At 39.9% G+C, this 22,290-nt stretch overlaps 1 protein-coding gene across 2 annotated transcripts in view; it reads left to right on the forward strand.

Moving 5' to 3' along the window:
* RAF1 (Raf-1 proto-oncogene, serine/threonine kinase) overlaps positions 1-22,290 on the forward strand; it is a 210,864-nt gene that overhangs the window by 133,355 nt on the left and 55,219 nt on the right. For both annotated transcript variants that reach the window (XM_030205309.1, XM_030205308.1), the window contains 5 exons: positions 8,446-8,473; positions 8,565-8,692; positions 9,823-9,940; positions 16,891-16,975; positions 20,531-20,707. In XM_030205309.1, the coding sequence (XP_030061169.1) occupies positions 8,446-8,473; positions 8,565-8,692; positions 9,823-9,940; positions 16,891-16,975; positions 20,531-20,707 (536 nt within the window). The remainder of the gene's footprint in view (positions 1-8,445; positions 8,474-8,564; positions 8,693-9,822; positions 9,941-16,890; positions 16,976-20,530; positions 20,708-22,290) is intronic.

Genomic DNA, 22,290 nt, shown 5'->3' on the forward strand with positions numbered 1-22,290 from the left:
ACTTTAAAACCTGCCCAAATGCCCAGCGGTGCCTTCAAAGAGGACAAGTATGGGGAAACCTGGACAAATCCCTACGCCATGATATTGCCTTGCAAGATCAGAACCATTTGGGGTAATGCGTGTAACTACTGAAGTCTTTTTTTTTTTTTTTCCCTTTTATTTAAATTATAATAAAACGTGAATTATTTTTATTTATCAAACCATTGGTTATTTTTGTTCACATAATTTTGGGGTTTGGTGTGTTTTGATTTCTACTGTGTCAGTTGTTGAGTGAGATCTTGACAGCCCAGGACATGCCATGTGATGAGGCCGCCCTGGGCACTTCTTATTCAGAAAGAATAGGCCTCAGTTTGCCAACTCATAAGTACATAAGTATTGCCATACTAGGACAGATCGAAGGTCCATCAAGCCCAGCATCCCTTGTCCAACAGTGGCCAGTTCAGGTCACAAGTGCCTGGCAAGATCCCAAAACAGCACAATACATTTTATTCTGCTTATCGTAGAAACAAGCAGTGAAATTTCTCTTAAGTCTTTTAATAATGGCGTAGTGTAGTAGTTCTTTTAGGAAGTTATCCAAACTTTTTTAAAATCCTGCTAAGCTAACTGCTTTTACTACCTTCTCTGGTAACGAATTTGAGTTTAATTACACGTTGAATGAAGAAATATTTTCTCTGATTTGATTTAATGCAGAAAAAACCCAATGCCTAGTACTCACCTCGCAATACAATAAGAATAAATTTACCACCATCAACACACCTAAACTAAATCTACCAGTTTCGGAGACCCTAAAAATTCTTGGTCACCATTGACCGACACCTAACACTTGAGAATCATGCAAAAAACATAACTAAAAAGATGTTTCATTCAATGTGGAAACTAAAAAGAGACCATTTTTCCCAAGGACTGTCTTCTGCTATCTGATACAGTCATTGGTACTCAGTCATCTGGACTACTGTAACTCACTCTATGCTGGCTGCAAAGACCAAATACTTAAAAAAAAACTCCAGACAGCCCAGAACACGGCAGCCAGACTAATATTCGGCAAATCAAAATACGAAAGCGCGAAACCCCTACGAGAAAAACTACACTGGCTCCCAAGAATGCATCACGTTCAAACTTTGTACCCTAGTCCATAAAATCATCCATGGTGACGCCCCAGTCTACATGTCAGACCTAATAGACCTACCACCCAGGAACACAAAAAAATCTTCTCGCACATTCCTCAATGTTCATCCTCCCAAGTGTAAAGGTCTGAAATACAAATTAATGCACGCATCCACCTTTTCCTATATGAGCATGCAGTTCTGGAACGCGTTGCCACGTAACCTGAAAACGGTTTATGAATTGACCAATTTCCGTAAACTATTGAAAACTTCTCTTCGACAAAATATATCACAAAGATCAACACATGTAACTGTATAATCTTTAATATATCCAGAAATGTCTTATAATGTCTTTTGCTTTAACACTATCATGTATTTCACCACCATGTAACCCAAAACCCTCTGTAAAACCAAATGTATATTCTCTTCTATTTTCAGTATCCATGATGAACTGTAAGCCACATTGAGCCTGCAAAAAGGTGGAATAATGTGGGATACAAATGCAATAAATAAAATTTAAATTTACTGCTTTGTAGCTTCATTACGTGTCCCCAGTCCTAGTATTTTTGGAAAGAGTAAACAAGCGATTCAAGTCTACCCGTTCCATTCCACTCATTATTTTATAGACCTCAGTCATATCTCCCCTCAGCCTTCTCTTCTCCAAGCTGAAGAGCCCTAGCTGCTTTAGCCATTCCTCATATAGGGAAGTCGCCCCTTTATCATTTTCGTTTCACTTCTCTCTACCTTTTCTAATTCCACTATATCTTTTTTTTGAGATGTAGTGACCAGAACTGCACACAATATTCGAGATGTGGTCACACCATGGAGCGATACATAGGTGTTATAACGTCCTCATTTTTGTTTTCCATTCCTTTCCTAATACCCAACATTCTATTTGCTTTCTTAGACGCTGCTGTACACTGCGCATAGGGTTTCAATGTATCAATGATGACACCTAAATCTCTTTCATGGTCGGTGACTTTGTATTAAGTAGCTGTAGTTCGGGTTCCTCTCTCCCACATGCATCACTTTGTACTTGCTCACATTGTCATCTGCCATTTGGATGCCCAATCTCCCACTCTTGTAAGGTCCTCTTGTAATTTTTCACAATCCTCTTACGATTTAAAAACTTTGAATAACTTTGTGTCATCAGCAAATTTAATTACTTCACTAGTTACTCCCATCTCCAGATCGTTTATAAATATGTTAAAAAGCAACGGTCCCAGCACAGACCCCTGGGGATCCCCACTATCTACCCTTCAGAGGATACTGACCATTTAACCCTACTCTCTGTTTTCTTTAACCAATTTTTAATTCACAGTAGTACACTACCTTCTATCCCATGACTCTCTAATTTCCTCTGGTGTCTTTCTTGAGGGACTTTGTGTCAGATGCCTTTTGAAAATGTATATACACAGTATTGACCAGCTCCCCTTTTTCCACATGTTTGTTCACCCTTTCAAAGAAATGTAATAGATTGGTGAGGCAGGATTTCCCTTCACTAAATCCATGTTGGCTTTGTCTCATTAATCCATGCTTTTGAATATGCTCTGTAACTTTTTCTTTATAATTTCTACCATTTTGCCTGGCATTGACGTTGGGTTCACTGGTCTATAATTTCCCAGATCACCTCTGGAACATTTTTTTAAATAATTGGTGTTACATTGTTACACTCTCCAATCTTCCGGTACCATGCTTGATTTTAAAGGTAAATTACATATTACTAATAATAGTTCTGCCAGTTAATTTTTCAATTCTATCAGTACTGTGGGATGAATACCATCCGGTCCAGGTGATTTGCTACTCTTCAATTTGTCAAATTGCACCATTACATCTTCCAGATTTATATAGATTTCATTCAGTTTCTCTGACTTGTCAGCTTTGAATGTCTTTTCTGGCACTAGTATCTCTCCCAAATCTTCCTCGGCGAAGATCGAAGCAAAGAATTCATTTAATCTCTTCACTATGGCTTTGTGTTCCCTGAGTGCCCCTTTTACCCCTCGGTCATCTAGTGATCCAACTGATTCTTTTGCTGGCTTCTTTCTTTTAATATACCTAAAGAAAAATTTTTTTAATGTTTTTTTTTGCCTCCAATGTGTTTTTTTTCAAAGTCCCCCTTTGCCTTCCTTATCAGCGCTTTGCATTTGACTTGACATTCCTTATGCTGTTTCTTATTATTTTCAGTTGGATCCTTCTTCCATTTTCTGAAGGATTTTCTTTTAAAAACAAGTATTAATATTGATTTAGTTATGTTGCTCAAGCCAGTTCTGGAGTTCCCACTGACCAGTCTAGTTTTGAGGATTTAATATGCACGAGAGAGATTTGCATGCTGTGCTTCCACCACATGCAAAATCTTTCATCCATTTGCATTGTGGATATCCTGAAAATGAGACTGCGTAGAGAACCAAGGCTTGATTAAGAAACACTGATGTAGAGCACTTAACTGTCATTCAGCATGGATTCTTAACTGAAAGTCAGTTTGCCACCTTTCTAAATTTCTATTTTAAGTTGTTCTGACATTTTTATTTGATGTCTTTGCTATACTAAACTGAAGTTTTACATTTTCCTATGTTTGCACTCACCTAATGGTTAACAAGTAGTGGGACATCATTTAATATGTGCTTATATAAAATATCGCATACCATGTAAAATGAGTTTATCTTGTTGGGCAGACTGGATGGGATCGTACAGGTCTTTATCTGCTCTGATTTACTATGTTTTTATCCGAGAACAAGCAGAGCTATAATTCTCACGTGTGTGTGGTCCACGTTGTGTTGTCTGGAGCTTGTAACAAGCTTTACAGAGGTCTTTGGAGTGCGAGTTGCACTCCACTGCGCATGTGCGAGTGCCTTGCCACCCAGTGTGAGAACACGGGAGCAACAGTTCTGTTTTTTCCGCAGTGAGGAGAGGATGTGTGTGTGTTCAGCTCAGAGCTGCTGGTTTGGTTTTCACAGAGCTTCTTTAAGTGCCTTCCTGGTCTCGCTCTCGCCCCCCCCCCCCCCCCCCACCCCCAATATCCTTTACCTCGTTCAGGGTATTTTTCTTCCTTTTCCCTTATGTTTATTTTTCTCCGTTTTAAGTTTTCTTTATTTTTATCGCGCTCAGTAGGCCGCACTGAAGTCTGAATCTGGTTCTTCCCTTGATTTTTCTCTGGTGATTTGCCACTTCTTTGGCACCATTGAGTCTTTTGATTTATCCACAGCTGGTTTTCCTTTCATGTCATTGAAGGTTCCCAGTGACTTTAAGTGCTTTAGCTGGTGCAATAGGACCATCTCTGGCGAAGATAACCATTTCTCTGTCTTTGTTTGAAGAAAGAACCCAGTTAGCCAAAGAGGCGTGGAGAGAAAATTTTTGGAGCCAGGTCCAAAGCCTCGATATTGAGTGCGTTGGTCCATATTGTGATACCCTTGGACACTGGGATTAACCATACATAGAGTGGGTGTGCACCTACCTCAATTTTGGCCACTGTGCAGGCCCCCTGGGACTGATCAGCATCGGACCAGACCCAGAGGTGATGTGAAGATTCTTTGTTGGTATCGCGGAGCATCGATGCCCAGCGTCAAAAGAAAGCATCAGTCGCCCTTGATGCATGGTGCCAGGAGCTCCGGGGCACTGAGGGATTTCCCGGTATCCAAGAAGCGTTGGTGCCGGGAGGACCTCTCCTCTTACATCCAAGAGGTGCCGATGCATGCCAGGACCAGGATCCTTCTTTGACTACACAAGTTCAGTAGCCTGTCTCAGCACCGATGCTCCACCTTTCCTGATGTCGGACCTTGATGAGCACTTCCTGGCCTTGCTCCCTGAGCTTTTGGCATGGTTCATACAACAGAATGCATTGGTGCCTAGGGTGCTTGCACCTGGCTGCTGCCCCACAAGGCCATCAGCCTGCTGTGAGGTCCCTGATGCTGACGCTGCCTATGTCAGCACCCTCTTGACATTGGTAGAGGAAGCTTCGCAAGAGCTGAGACTGGAACCAACACCTCAACACCCTCTCGGGGACATGGTTCCTCCTGGTCAAGGCGGGCTCAGTCTCAGCCCTCCCATGAGGAATTTTTGGCTGACACGGATGAGGAGCACTTTCATGAGAGTCAGATGAAAGACCCATGGTACTTTATGGAGGAAGGGTCCTATGGCATCCCATCTGATTTTTTCCCTCCACAGGAAAGGAGGAAGTCTCCACCTGAGAGCCTTTTCTTACCAACTTTTGTCAAAGAAATAGTGGCTGCCGTTCCTATTCCTTTGGAAGTGGAGGACAAGCTCGGCGCTAAGATGTTCGAGGTTCTGGCTATGGCCCTCCTCCTAGGGAGGCTGTGACGGTCCTGCTTTGTAATATCTTGCGAGACATTCAAGTGAGGGAGACCCCTCTGTCGGTCCCTGTCCTCCCCAAGAAGATTGACACCATGTACCGGATTTAGTCTTCCCCGGGATTTGATAGGCTCCAGTTGCCTCCTCGTTCCCTGGTGGAATGATCTGCACTCAAAAGGGCTAGGAGTTAGGGACTATGCTTCAGCGCCCCCTGGCAGAGAAACTAGATCCCTGGACTTTGGGTGGAAGATTTCAGGCCTCTATGCTCATTTCACATATTCAGTTGTACCAGCTGTACACGAGCCTGTACTAGTGGTCCTTGGTTCATAGTATGTCTGATTTGGCAGACGATCCCACTGGAGCAGGTCAGATCTGTTCGTCGGCTGGTCAAGCAGGAGAAGACGTGTCGTAAGTTTTTTGCTAGGGGTACCTACGACACTTATGATGTGGAGACCAGGATCTCTGCTCAGAGCATAGTGATGCACAGACACTCGTGGCTGCGGGTCTCTGTCTTGGACCCAGCAGTCCAGCAGAGATTGGCAAATAATCTTTTTGGAGAGGTGGGGGAGGTCGCTGACCTCATCAAAAAGCATACGGATACCATCAGTACTCTGTCCCACTGGATGCCCTCTGCACCTACCTCCTCATCTAGGTTTCTCAGCAAGTTGAAGAGGGGTACTTACTACTCAGAAGCGTAGGTACACAACTTCTTGCCAGCCTCAGCAGGCCCAACCCCATCACACTTTCTCATCAACAACATGTGCCTATGGCCCAGCCAACTCCTCAGTCAAAGCAGGGGGTGAACATTTGACTGGCTCCAGCAGAGCATAGCCATAGTAAAAGTGACCATACCGGACTTGCCGTTCGGGGGGGAGGCTGAAATGTTTTCAAGTAAGATGGCCCCTTGTAACCTCCGACTGGTACATTCTTCAAATAGCCTGTCTTGATTATGCCCTGCATTGGTGGCAGAGACCACCAGATTGCTCACTGAGAGCATATCACCTCAGCTCTCAGCACAAGCAGGTACTTGCCGGGAACTCTCCACCCTTCTAAAGGCACATGCAGGCAAACCCATTCCACCAGGGGAAGAAGGGAAGGTTTCTATTCCAGGTACTTCCTTGTGCAAAAGAAGAATTGGGAGATGCATCCCATCCTAAACCTAAGGGCCTAAACAAATTCCTGGTCAAAGATTTCCCTGGGCTCTCTTCTCCACATGAGTCAAGAAAATGATTGGCCATGCTCTCTGGTCTTGAATGATGCTTAAATTCTCATCCCAATACTTCCAGCTCACAGGAAATATCTTGGATTTTAGGAGGGGACACATCACTTCCAGTACTTCGTATTGCCTTTGACCTGCATCGGCTCCCAGAGTTTTCACCAAGTGACTTGCAGTAGTTGCAGCATCGCTATGCAGGCTGGGAGTCCTTGTGTTCCTCTTTCTGGACGATTGGCTGGTGAAGAAAATGTTGAGGGACAGTGCTCAGGAGTTCATGCATGAAGCTCTGGACAGGGCAATGCAGACCGCGTTACCCACATGTGAGAATATAAGGCCTGCTGTTCTTGGAGAATACCTGCTACAAGTAAGTACCTTCACTTTTCTGTGTAAGGTGAATTAGATGTGTGTGTCCTGGGTGTGCTTAAAGAACTGATCCTCTGTAAAGATGGAAAGAGGAATAACTATCAAATTAAACTGCAGATGAGATCCAAATATAGGCCAGCCAACTGAATATTAATATCTTATAAAACAGCTGAACTTTTTATTCCCTATATCTCTCAGTAAAGAAACAAAACAAAGCAGTTTATGAATGTATGCACATTAGTCCATAAAATCATTCACGGTGAAGCCCCAGCCTACATGTTGGATCTAATAGACTTACCACCAAGAAACGCCAAAAGATCATCCCGAACTTTCCTCAATCTCCACTTCCCTAATTGCAAGGGCTTGAAATGCAAAACACTGCACGCGTCAACCTTTTCCTACATGAGCACGCAGTATTGGAATTCATTACCACGCAACCTGAAAACGATCCACGAGCAAAAAACCTTCCGCAAACTACTGAAGACCCACCTCTTTGAGGAAATTTACGGAAAGAACCAAAACACATAAAACCGCACTCACTGTTCAACAATGCATCACTACAGCCACTCTGAATTCCCATCCCCTACCTCACCTTCTCATCTCCGCAAACTTACCTCACTCATACCTTACTCACAGAAAATGTATACCAAATGCTTGCCTGTTATTATATACCGCCCCTCCTGTTTCCCGCGGGTTCCCTCCAATGTATCGCCCCTTTTAGTTTCCCGTTCTTTCCTTCCAATGTCTCGATCATTTCCATTATTATATTCCTTGTTACAAAACTTGTCTTTCATAACGCTTCATAATGTAATCCATTACTGAGCTGTAACAAAATGTACTTCCAGTTTTCATAACGTATTGTAAGCCACACTGAACCCGCAAAAAGGTGGGAAAATGTGGGGTACAAATGCAATAAATAAATAAATGTTAGAACAAATTAATGTTCTTGGTTTGCTCTGTTTTGAAAAGTGCCTTCACTACCTCTGCTAAAGTTTATGCATGAGCTTGCACAGCATGCACAGTTTTAGCCAGATTGTGAGGAGGCATTCCCAGAAGTCTGTGTAGGTTGGGGGAAGAAGACTGCATCAGTGCATGAAATTTTCGAAAGTTTGCATGCTATTTTACCCTATTCAGTAATGTACGCAATATAGGAGGGGCATAGTATGTGGGTGCTTTTAGTGTGCCTATAGTATGCAACTTTTCAAAATTTTAATATAAAACGCATATGCTTATAACACAACCTTTAAATCTTGCAACCAGAATATTTCCTCTGAAGTGAGCAGAGGGTCTTCGTGTGAAAAGCACAATGAATTGGATATTTTCAGTTATGTAATATCTTCTTTTTTGGGTGGACTAGGGAGGATCTTTGCAACTGATCTGCTAAGCATGTATTTTGCTTGCTTATTGAACACAATATTCCTTGTGAAATGCTTATGAAAGATGTTTTATTGTTTATAGGACGCAATTCGAAGTCATGGTGAATCAGGTAAGGACTTTTTGATGATTAAAAATTAGTAGTATGTATATCTCTGGATACTCCCATTCTGGTTATAATGATGTTTGTTTTCACCATAAAGCTTCACCCACAGCTTTGTCCAGCAGCCCGAGCAATATGAGTCCAACAGGCTGGTCTCAGCCAAAAACCCCAGTGCCAGCACATAGAGAGCGCGCACCAGCATCCAGTAACCAAGAGAAAAATAAAATCGTAAGTGCTGTGTTATTAATTTTGGAGTACAGATGATTAAACTGAGAGGTTTCTTCAAAAGTAATTTTAGTTTGAGGACACTGCAGATAGACTACTCAACCACAAGGTCTAGATTAATTGATAAGTGCCATGAAACACTTTTTTTCATAGCAAACTCTTCTATGAAATAGAGGGAAAAGACCTCAGAATGGTCTCTGAAGTCTTTTTCCTCTGTTCATAGGTGAGTTTGCTATGAAAAAAGTGTTTCATGGCACTTATTAATGTAGACCTTATTGTGTGGTCGAGTAGTCACTTTTGGTGTTCACACATCTCTGAATTTTGTTAGCAGGTGGAGCTGGTGTTCAATGATGTAACAAAAACATTCTTCTAAGATGTTACAGTGTAGTGAAAGGATAGGAAGATTATAAATTAAATAAGTCAAATCACAGATGGCTTTGCTTCTAAAGTCTTTTGTTACTTAAAGCAAAGGTCATGTTCATAAACATTTTTTCCTTAAACACTGAGCTGTTGTGTAGAGGCATTATACATGATTTTGACCTAACCTTTTTGACGCCTCCCTTTTAACTTGTTTTTTTTTTTTTTTTTTAATGAAGACACAAAATTTTGTAGGTTAGTGGTGTATCCTAGTCAGTGGCATACCCAAGCCATAGTACTTTATTTTGTTTTTATATATTTTGTTTGTCTTGAGGCATGTTCAGGTTTTGCCAGTTCGGCCACCTTGTTGACAGGGATAATATTAATGGCAGCTTTTTGTGAACATTATATTCTACATGTCAGTGATGTTGAATGATAGTGAATTTAGCAAATATGTAATGAATATCACTTCCACTGTGTGGTATCGGTTCTGCTCCAACAGTCCACTTTGTGTTTGGTAGCTCATTACAATGTGCCTGCATTGGATGTGAGCTCAGATCACTTTGTGAAAATTGGTTTTATGACCCTCTTTTTCTCATGCTTTGCTCTTTAATAATTTATAAGCACTTCCATTAATTTTGTAATATTATTTTGTGGTGAGGTTCTTAGGCCTCCTCCCATTATATTAAGGCAAGGAAATACTGGCTTTATTTCTAGCAATTTGTTTGCAGTATTCTAATTTTTTGTTTAAAAACACCCCCACTTGCTTGTTCCAGAGGTCTCGTGGACAAAGGGATTCAAGTTATTACTGGGAAATAGAAGCAAGTGAAGTCATGCTTTCTACTAGAATAGGGTCGGGCTCTTTTGGAACAGTATATAAAGGAAAATGGCATGGTAGGTATTAAACCTATTTGATTAGGTATCTTTTACTGATTATATGCACTTTAATGAAAACAAGGTATAGCTGCAATAAACTAAACTTTCTTCCTAATTTTTTGTATAATGCTGTTAAGCCTAGGCTACTAATTTAGGGCCCTGTTTACTAAGCCACTCTGTAGGTGCGCTATCGTTTTATCATGCTCTAATGATAGACACTCATTGTATTCCTATGGGTGTCTGTAGCATTAGCGTGCGCTGATTTTTAGCTAAAAAGTTTGGGTGCCTACAGCGTGGCTTAGTAAACAGGGCCCTTAGAATGTATCACTGTTTATATATGTTTAAATAAATTAAAATCATTTATTTATGCTGTTCTGAGGTCTTCAGGATATCCCTAATGACTATGCATGACAGGTTTCATATAATGGAAGCTAGTCGGCATGCAAAAAACTAAACTTTCTAATTTTTCTATAATGCTGTTAAGACAAGGCTACTAATTTAGTATGTATCACTGTTTATATATGTTTAAATTAAAATTATTTATTTATGCTGTTCTGATGGACCACCAGTCAGTGAGTGGCATGCAAATTTCTCTCATGCATAGTCGTTAAGGATATCCTAAAACCTTCACGGACTGGTGGTCCCCCAGTACAGGTCTGAGAACTGGTGTTTTTCCTCATTTGTTGGTCTCATTTCTTGCAGAGTTTGTTTCCTTGTTATCAAATATCAATGGCTGTTCCCCCCCCCCCCCCCCCCCGTTTTTATTGGAAGTAGTACTTTACTAGGGTGCTCCATATCTGTGACTGTGATGATTAGTTGAATGGATGTTTTACCCCTACCCTCATTATTGCATCTTTATAGCAACTTATCTATTTTCTTAAACTATTGTTATATCACATCACTGATTTGTTATATGGTAACTTAAGCACAGCAGCTCCTTTAAAAAAAATTGTTTGTAGTAAAGCTAACTCCATTAATTTAATTTGCAATGCACTTAACCCATCATCATATATCAAATCTGTTATGTACATTTGGCATATGTTCCAAAAAAGCAAGGTAAGAAGATCATGTGTTCTAAATTTTCATTCAGTATTCAATAGGAAATGGTATCCTTAGTTTACTATAGAATGAAGTAATGCACTGTATCAAGTGAATCTATTGAAGTAGGAGCTGGCCTGAAGGTTCACTGGCAGGTTTTCAGCTCCTTAGGTTAGCCAGCTCAGAAGATGCTGTGGAAACAGTTTACAGCCCCTCAGGGATGGAGTCTGAGTGGTCATATTTAAGAACTCTGTTTACATTTTCTTACTTTTTTGCCCCAGCTGAGAGTTGCATTGGATGGCTTCAGTCAGGAGTCTTTGCCATTAAGTTATTTAGTTTTGCTGCTGCTGCCCCAGACAAAAGAACTGTTAGTACATCCACTATATTTTGCCTGAAGAAACATTTTCTAATGTTATGTGGTCTGTACCCTTTGAGCCTTATTTCATGAATTCTTGTTTTAGAATTCTTGCTGTTTGAGGCACTTTTTCTATCATAACTCTCATCTTGCTGTTCTCTTCCATTGCTATTAAACTGAAATGTAATCTGTCCATACTGTCAGAAGTAAAGTTGCATTGTTAATGTTAGGCTGGTGATATCTGGAGATGTCAAGCTGAAAATGCCAGTACGTCAATGTTTTCTTAGGTAACAATCTTGGAAGCCTTAGGAATCAGTTTCAGTAAGTACAGAGCAGGAACATAAACATAAATAGGCAAAAGGGCAAGAACAGCAGTGTCCCAGGTCCAGAGTGATTCCAGTAGAATCCATGTTTGGTTCTGGCATCATAGGCATATAAAAAAGTTGGTCAGGCTGTAGCCTACAGGGCTGTGGTTTGGCTTAAATAGCAGCGTGAGATGTCTCCGTTTTACTTGTCGGAGAAATTGAAATTATATACTCATCACATTTTTTGCTTTGTCAAGAGGGTTATTGCCTTGCATTGCTACCAACTAGGACCAAGTTTTTCAGCCCAAATGGAACCACATTCAGCTGCCTTTGGTAAAATAGTATTACAATTTTGCAAGTAGGTACCTAGAAAAGTTTTTTTTTTTTTAAACATAGTCTGTACAAGAAGCCATCTTTCACTTTTTTTGTATATTCAGAGTGACTGAATATAGTAGATATTATAATATCTACTAGAAGGCAATCCACCACTTCGTCATACAGTTTCAAGTGGAAAAGATTATTTTTGTGGTGGTGGTAAGGGAACCTTGAAGTTTTACCTTCCTAGAGAGGCTGCTTTTATTTGTTCCATCCTTTCATCATCTGGTCTAAATAACTCCTCAGTGAACTTTTATCTCAATTCAGTAGCAGGATACCATAAACATTTTAATAAAAATTTTGTATCACTTCATCTTCTCATTTCAAAGTTTGTGAATAGATTACAGTTATACAGAACCCTTATTCAAGCAACTTCTGTATTATGGAACCTCAGTATGAGTCTATCTCAGTTCATGAAACTATCCTTTGAGCCCATGCAAATAGCACTATTGAAATACTTGACTTGGGAAGCTTTTCCTTTACTAACTTTGACCAGAAGAATAAGTGAGCTTCACATGCTCATCTTTTATTTCACATATCTGCATTTGTCCTATAATAAGGTGCATAAGCACACGAAGTTCTTACAACGGCACTACAACATCACTATACCGGAAAAGCACTGGGATCATGACCCTAAGAGAATGAAGAGGTTATGATCACCTGGGATATCCCCATTCCACCTGATTAAAGTTGAATGCCAGGAAACCAGACATAGTGGGGAAAGAAAAAAAAAACTCTAGAAGGCATTGATCATAGAGTATCAGCCCCAAGTGACTACTTGATAATTATGTGGAGAGAGAAAAGATCTGGAAGTACCAGGAAAAGCAGTCTGAGACCAAGAAAATATGGCAGAAAGGTATGGAAATATTTCCCATTAAAATATTTCCAAGTGCACCTGGATAACTACTACTACTTATCATTTCTAAAGTGCTATGAGATGTACGCAGCGCTATAGAGAGTTCCTGCTCAACAGAGCTTACAATAACATCTTACAAATTCCAGAAGGAGGCTGTCTTTAGCACAATGCAAATACTACTCTGAGCATGTACAGTAAATTGAGAGACTGAAATACTCTACATACTCTGGTTTAGGAGTGAGGTTCATTACTGTCATGGTATGTGCAAAAATAACCCATTTGGAGATGTTTTCCCCAGAGATGGCATCTTTTTCTCATATCAATCAATCCCTAGTGCTTTACACATATTTCCTAAGGCCTTATTCTCACAATGGTGAAAAATCCTGCATACTCTAGATTGTAAAATAATATTGGCTTACTACATAAGAACACTGCTACATTGCCAGTTCACTCAGCTCTTCATATTCTTGGACACAAACAAACTAGCTACATTTGCTAAAATTGGCTAGCAGACTGCATATCCCACTGCTGCAAACTAGCAGGATTGGTAGGGAAAGCACAGGTACTTGGAACACTCATAAGGATACTATGGGGTTCATTTTCAAAGCACTTACAAGCAAAATGTTCCATAGGTTACTATGTAACTTTGCAAGTCTGCTTTGAAAATATGCCTCTTTATATCCTAAAGTATGGGTTACAAGCCTGACAGATTGATTCCCATATTTCCTTTTTTGTCAAGATACTATGCTGAAGCAGTATCGATTCTTTCTATACTTACCTACTGACAGAAGTAAGGATAATACTGAAGTCTTTAAGCATCAACCTATATACATCAGCAAAATCATGTTAGGAAGACGTATGGATTACCGGATGTTCCTTAGGAGAGGTTGATCCATGTGAAGATGATCACAAATGACATTTTATGTAGTTTCTAAGCCAGTTATATCCCCTCTCCCTTATGTGGTGGTATGGCACTGCCTTGCATGAAAGAATTAGAAGGCTTGATAAGCACTGTTCAAAATATTGCTGATGCAAAAAAGAATTAAAATAGGTGTTTGGATAAACACCAGAAAAAACACCACTTCCCTATCAATCTCGCCCTTTCCCTGGCTTGTCTCTAGCCTCCATTCAGATTTTGTTCCTGTTTCTGAACTGATTCCTAATGGACACAAGCATATATATTTTGATTCCAGTGGAAAAAGATACCAGGCCATAGTACCTGTGGTGAGAAAACACTGAACATAATAATTTAGCTTGAAAATAAACACACAAATTTACAGTTTATAAACTCCTAAGAATGTAGTGAAAACACACAGTCAAGGCAACAGTAATTGCCTACCTCTACTCGTTCTTTCCATTGAAGTATTATGTAGAAGTGTAATATGGTCTTCCACTTATCCCTTTCACATCCTGCTGTTGTCTGGACAACATGTTGAAGAGACTATTCTTTTGGACAAGCAGAAAGCATCTCGAGGCTTTTTTCAGTTAACGGCACCTCTATAAATTCTATCTGGGTTACCCAAGAAATTAAAGTTATGTGATAGGAAGCAGTACCCTATTGTAGATTGACAACTAGTTGAGAGAAAACTGATTAGGACGAAATGATCAGTTTCCAAATGGAAAAAGATCAATAGTGGAGTATGTCAGAAATCTGTACTGCGACCTGTGTCTTTTAACATATTCATAAATGATCTGGAAAAATAAGCAACATATGGGGTGATTAAATTTGCAGATGACACAGTGATTCAAAGCATAGGATTATGAGGAATTGCTGTAGTATGTTGTGAGACAAGAGGATAGGTATCTAAATGGCAGATGAAATTTAATGTAAGCAAGTTCAAAATGATATACAGGTAAACAATGCGTAATTCTGTGTTAGTCCACCACCCAAGAAAAAAGAGGCTGTACCTTGAGTATTGTGTATAGTTCAGATCACCCTATCTCAAAGTTACAGCAGAACAAGAAAAATTCAGAGAGGTAACAAAAATAATAAAGGGGATGGAACACTTCTTATGAAGAAAGACTAAACACTTGTTAGGGCTCTTCAGCTTGAAAAGAGAGACCTGAAAAGAGATAGATGTTATGAAATTATGAATGAGGTTAAATAGGGAGCAGTTGTTAAAACGTTTAAACAGTAAAAGAACTATCCTTCAACTGCTGTAGCTGATAAATTAAAGAAAATAAATTATATGATGTGTGTGTGTATATGTGTGTACATACGTACAAGGTTTTTTTAAAAATGGAAGCAGTATACAGCATGTGAACATGAATAAATATAGCCAATACAGATAAATATGAGGACTCTGTTTACTAAGCTGTGCTAGAGATGCGTTAGCGTTTATAGCGTGCACTAACCATTTAGACGCCCATAATATTCCTATGGGTGTCTACAGGATTAGTGCGCACTAATTTTTGGCATGTGCTAAAAACGATAGCTCACCTTAGTAAGTAGGGACCCTAGTGTTTAAACCTTTGGTCATACAGCTATAAAGACAATCCCCTTCTACAGAGTGACAAAAAATTATTAAGAGGACAGAGCCCCTCCCCCCCAAACCAAGACTAAGCTCCTTCACACCCTGGGAAAGGACAGACTTGAAACATACATCCCCCACCACCAAGAAGTTCCCCTACATTCTATATATATTTAGAGAGAGAGAGAAATATAGATGTAATTTGTTTTATATTGTCGTTTTGATGAGTATGGTAGAGGGTTTTTTGTTTTAGTATGGATTTGTATACCACTTTGATTTTATTAACATGTAGGTGGTATATAAGAATTTTAATAAAATAAATCATAGAAAGTATTTTATTCAACTGTGAAATAAAATATGAAATGTATTGCTGTAGGACCTAAAATAGCAGGGTTCAGAAGAGATTTGAGCAGGTTCTGGAAGAAAATTCCATAGAAAAGATTAGCAAAGTAGGGGGTCCTTTTACTAAGGTGTGCCGAAAAGTGGCCTGTGCTGGTGTAGACACGTGTATTGGATGCGCGTAGGTTTATTTTTCAGCTTACCAGCAGAAAAGGTCTTTTTTTTTTTTTTTTTTTTTTTTTGGCCGAAAATGGATGTGCGACAAAATGAAAATTGGCATGCATCCATTTGGGCCCTGAGATCTTACTGCCACCCATTGACTTAGCTGTCAGGTCTCACGCGTTAACCGAGAGGTAATCGTCAGCGCGTGTACAATGCCGATTACTGCCCAGTTAGCGCTGCATGCTGGAAATTTTCTGGCATGCGTAATGGGCACACGTAAAAAATGAAATTACCATCAAAGCTATGTGGTAGTCGGGCAGTAGGTCCAAATTTGCACGCGTTTATTTAGATTTTGCTCACACCTTTTTCAGTAGTAGCTCAAGGTGAGTTATATTCAGGTACACTGGGTATTTCTCTGTCCCAGGAGAGCTCACAATCTAATTTTGTACCTGAGGCAATGGGAGAGTTAGGTGACTTGCCCAAGATTACAGGGAGATTTGAACCGGCCACCTCTGGATGTCAAGACCAGTGCTGTAACCACTAGGCCACTCCTCCACTTTTATGTTCTAAAAGTCTAGAAGTAAAAGGTACATCAAGACATCCTCAGCTGTGGAAATCCATCGTTGTTGATGGAGAAAGCAAAGTTGATTATCTGTGATGGGGGTTCTCTGTAGAGTCAGGATAAATTATGAATATATCCACCCTTCTTCCTGGGAAGTTGACTCCTTAATTCTGTATAGATGGGACAGATGAGATAGCAGCTGAGTTCTAGCTCCTGTGCATGCTCAGAAAATATTTTTATGCTTTTCTGAGCTCTGAGAGAAACCAAGTCTTCTCCTATCTGTTCTCTTCCCTGTATTTAATTTCCATGTTTACTGCAGCTTTTGAATACAACAGTCTCTTCAGCATGGAATCTATCTAAAAGGACATAAGAATTATAAAGTGATGTTCTCAGGGTGACATGGAGTGTCATTGTAAGATTCAGGAGTCCTACACTAGATCACACACTTTTGCTCGAAATACTGCACATCATCTGTATTTTACATTTCATATAATCTATTTTGTAGGTGATGTGGCCGTGAAGATTTTAAAGGTTACAGATCCAACACCAGAACAATTTCAAGCATTCAGAAATGAAGTAGCTGTGCTAAGGTAAGCAGATGTGAGCAGAGCAAATATCTTTGCTGATTTCATTAAAAAGTAAATAAAAAAGAATGGAATGTAGATGAAAACACACAGAATTTGTCAATGTGGAGTGGAGGAGTGGCCTAGTGGTTAGAGTGGTGGACTTTGGTCCTGGGGAACTGGGTTTGATTCCCACTGCAGGCACAGGCTGCTCCTTGTGACTCTGGGCAAGTCACTTAACCCTCCATTGCCCCAGGTACAAATAAGTACCTGTATATAATATGTAAGCCGCATTGAACGTGCTATGAGTGGGAAAGCGCAGGGTACAAATGTAAGAAAAAAATGTGTACAAATATCTCTCTAAAGTGTATTTTTTGAAATATGTAAACAATGGAACTGGATCTTGAAACATTTACTTTATTTTCCTTTATGTGGAAAACCCAATTTTTACTTTTTAAGTCTCAAATCTAACATCTACAATATTTCTTTCGCCATATAGACTAGCAATACCTTACTAACAAACAAAGGAGTCCATTTACTAAGCTGCAGTGTTTAAAAAAAAAAAAAAAAAAAAAAAAAGTGGCCTTAAGGCCTTAGCCTGTCCTTGCCCAGGTTTTTCCTGCACGCTTAGGCCATCTTACCACATCAGTATTAATGGCCATGCACTAAGGTTGCCATTAGCATGCAGCCATTAAAAAAAAAAATAATAGTGCATATGTGCATTTACCAGCACCTAATCCTGTGCTAACCTGTGTAGCACAGGAACACTTACTCTCTGCCCCTTCCAACAAAAATTAAATATTTGTTTAAGGCATGCCAAGCTGGAACTTACCTCAGGACACCTGAATGTTTCAAGGATCCTAAAACTTTGTGATACTGTAATTGTTTAAGAAACTGTTATTATAGTAATGCTGTTGTCTTTTTAATACAAGTCTATTTTGGAGGAGTGGTTCTCATATGGTTCACTAGCTACCTTCAAAACCATATATACTCATGTTTTTCCTGATGACGTAGGATGTAGTCTTCCTTAAGGTAGTCTGCTTCAACTGATTTTTTTTTTTCCATTGTAAGATAACTAGCGGTTGTGGCTTTTTTCAGTGTGCTGTATAAGGTAAGTTTTAATAGAGTGCAATGATTTGACACTTTGCAAAGCTGAGATGTTAGGACATGGCATGCTAAGAAAACACAAGGAAGAACTTTGTGAAAAACATATGAAGTAGAAATGCTTCTCTGCTATTGGAAGCCATATCAATATCTAGATTCAGTTTGCAGAACCATTTTTAGCTTTGCTTGGATTTCTGCTTCTCAAGATAGTTGACGATCGAGCATTGAATATTTCTTTAGTTTATGTAATTTTGCTTGTCTTAAGATGAGATGGTGCTGAGGGGGAGGAATCTGTTAATTTTGTGTAATTTTGTAATATTAACATGATGGATTATTCTATTTTGTTTTGTAGTTTTGCTACTCTCTTGTTGAGAGTTTTGTAATACCATATATACTTGTGTATAAGTTGAGAAATTTTGACTTCAAAATCCCATCAATAAATAAGGGTCGTCTTATCTATGGGTCATTCTCATCGGTCGACAATACACAGAAGAACAGGAACCCTCGCAGTCACAAAGACACAACAAACACAGCGAAAGTGACAATGTAGAGAAAGCCAGACGATGTTCCAAGAAATCAATATTTATTCAAATACATCAGACTTGACTTGTCATGTTTTGGCCTGCCTTAGGAGTCTTCTACTGGTTGTGATAAAACCTGCTAGTTTTCCATATTTGGTCGCTAGTATCGCTACAAAAAGAAAATCCTTGACAATAAGTATTGGGATGCTGCCAAACGGCTTATATAACTTGCAAACGACGCATGGCCAAACACGGACATGTGGTCCCTCAAAATTGCAACCAGCAGAAGATTTGAGGCAGGTCGAAACACGACTCATGTCGAGTGTTTAATGCATTTGAATATATATTGATTTCTTGTCATTTTCATCAGTGCCATAGCACTCTTGCTATTGTTAGCTTCATAGAAGTATGATAATTGGACTCTGGATGTGCTGAAGTTGCTTTAGAGGATAGAGCCAGTGCTATATATGCCTAACCAAATGATTTTTAAGTGCTCATAATCCCCTGAAGCAGGTCAGGAAGACTGAAACATGGGCATTATACAGGAACTTACAGTGCTGTTCCACTATCGGGCATATTTTCAAAGCACTTAGCCTTCCAAAGTTCCATAGAAACCTTTGGAACTTTGGAAGGCTAAATGCTTTGAAAATATGCCTCAATGTCTGCATAAGCTAAGTAGTCTGGAGAGTTGTGATCTAAAGAGGACAAAAGGTGGCATTGGAAAGTTTTTGTGCATTTTGACAGTGGCTAGTCTTTTATGCAAAAGTTCATCATGTACTACTAGATCAAAGATAATTGTGGTTTATTTTTTGATTATAATCAGTGTTTTCCTTCTCTTGTGTGGGTGCATGCTGTGGTTTTCCATATTGATCCATAAAGAAGGTGAATATATGTTGAGTGTAGCAGCTGAAGAGTGGATAGGTTTTCAGGGTTTCTTTTGACCTTGATTCATGCAGACATCAAAGTCCATGCATGCTCAGCGTGATTTTTACTTTCTTTTCACTATTGGGAGCCAAGATCCCAGCCAAGTAGCTCATCTCCTTTTATGGCTCAAAATTGGGCAATAGGAACATGAGGAGCTAGTGATGCAACTTTTCAGTGGTAGAAGCAGAATTTTAACACATTTAACTACTAGGCTATCAGCTCTCTTCTAAACAGCATAGTTCTAGATGGGGAAACGAACGTAAACATAAGAAATTCTGCTATTTGATTTAGGATATGCTGCTTTTTATAAAAGCAGCTGATAGGGTATTCATTACATAAGTAATGCCATACTAGGAAAAGACCAAGGGTCCATCGAGCCCAGCATCCTGTCCACGACAGCGGCCAATCCAGGCCAAGGGCACCTGGCAAGCTTCCCAAACGTACAAACATTCTATACTTGTTGTTCCTGGAATTGTGGATGTTTCTCAAGTCCATTTAGTAGCGGTTTATGGACTTGTCCTTTAGGAAACCGTCCAACCCCTTTTTAAACTCTGCTAAGCTAACTGCCTTCACCACTTTCTCCGGCAACGAATTCCAGAGTTTAATTATACGTTGGGTGAAGAAAAGTTTTCTCAGATTTGTTTTAAATTTACTACACTGTAGTTTCATCGCATGCCCCCTAGTCCTAGTATTTTTGGAAAGCGTGAACAGACGCTTCACATCCACCTGTTCCACTCCACTCATTATTTTGTATACCTCTATCATGTCTCCCCTCAGCCGTCTCTTCTTCAAGCTGAATAGCCCTAGCCTCCTTAATCTTTCTTCATAGGGACGTCGTCCCATCCCCAGGTCATCTTGATTACTATAGATGCTCTTAAGAAAAGCAGAAGTGCAGCAGATCTAGCAGTTGTAAAACTTTGTATATGAACTGATTAAAAGAGAAGGTGTAAGGAATGGTTTAATGTAGATTTTGCTCTGATGAATGCTGTATTGTTAATACTTTTTTTTCCTCCCTCAATTCTTCCATCAATAGAAAAACTCGGCATGTCAACATTTTGTTATTCATGGGCTACATGACAAAAGATAACCTGGCTATCGTCACACAGTGGTGTGAGGGAAGTAGCCTTTATAAACATTTACATGTGCAGGAGACCAAGTTCCAGATGTTCCAGCTGATTGACATTGCCAGGCAAACAGCACAAGGAATGGAGTAAGTACCTTAATACAAAACCAATAGTGAGAACTCCTCAAGTGATACAAATTTATCAAACAAAAATAGTACGCAACTTGTATATCTGCTTACTTTGAATTTCAAGGTGCCACAGGCCAAATGACTACTGTTGACGAATGCATAGAAAATATGTTGCAAGCAAACGAAACCTGTTTTAGCATTCACTAAAGTTGTGGTAGAAATCCTCAGGTTTCTAAAATCATGTAAATATGTTTAAAACACCAATCGTTCCAGGCTGGTTTGTTAATTTTGTGACAAGTGCTGATTTTGATTGCAGCATCGGGTTTCTTTTCTCTAGTTGTGAAAATAAGATTTAGTGCCTTGAGAAGGAGTTTCACCCTTGACATTTAGGGGTCAATTCTATAGCTGGATGTCACTATATAGGCACCCATTTGACACGGTCTGTGAACGTTTTCTAGAGCAGTACTCGCATGCATAATTGCCATTACAGAATACTAGCTTAAGTCGGCACCCACATGCTTACATTGAGATGCAGGTGTAAATGTTAGTGCCTAAGTGTGATATTTTTATGCATGTAATTTTATAGTATTCTATAAGTTCTGTGTAAATGTCAGCCCCATCCATGCTCCCTCTTACTAAGCCATTTATAATTATAGTGATTGGTCACGTTGCCATTTATGTGCCCAAGCATACAGTTAAATGTATAGAATACTATGCCCTCCCGCGGGAGGTGGTGGAAATGAAAACGATAGTGGAATTCAAACATGCGTGGGATAAACATAAAGGAATCCTGTTCAGAAGGAATGGATCCTCAGGAGCTTAGCTGAGATTGGGTGGCAGAGCCGGTGGTTGGGAGGCGGGGCTGGTGGTTGGGAGGCGGGGCTAGTGCTGGGCAGACTTCTACGGTCTGTGCTGGGGCTGGTGGTTGGGAGGCGGGGATAATGGTGGGCAGACTTATACAGTCTGTGCCAGAGCCGGTGGTGGGAGGCGGGGATAGTGCTGGGCAGACTTATACGGTCTGTGCCCTGAAGAGGACAGGTACAAATCAAGGTAGGGTATACACAAAAAGTAGCACATATGAGTTATCTTGTTGGGCAGACTGGATGGACCGTGCAGGTCTTTTTCTGCCGTCATCTACTATGTTACTAGCATTTACACGCCTAAGTATGCAACCTGTGCTTAAATTCAGGTAACCTGTTAAAGAATCAGGGGGCTAGTACCAGACTTTGGGTTCACATTAGCCAAGGTTCAAATGGAATTGTGGTTTGTGATACCTGGCTAAGGACTATTACTGCAATGGCTGCGCTGTATTGGGAGGGGTATAAAACTGTTGGTGGAGTGGGGGGGGGGGGGGGGGGGCGGCGGGGGAGAGAACTGGATATTTTCCAGAAGATATGCTTTGTTCAAAAAACATTGTTTATTTCCAAACGGTTCTTTGTATTTTGGCTTTTATATTAAGACTTTAGCATGCAGAATCAGTAAACTATTTACATTTAAATTATATAGCCATTCTAAAAAAATTTAATACATCATTTCTGGGGCTTATCTCTCCTAAGAATATAGAGGCCCAATAAGACTTGTTTTAATTTTACCACCTGTGT

Source organism: Microcaecilia unicolor, chromosome 6 (genome assembly GCF_901765095.1).
Source record: "Microcaecilia unicolor chromosome 6, aMicUni1.1, whole genome shotgun sequence".
In the NCBI taxonomy this organism is placed as follows: Eukaryota; Metazoa; Chordata; class Amphibia; order Gymnophiona; family Siphonopidae; genus Microcaecilia; species Microcaecilia unicolor.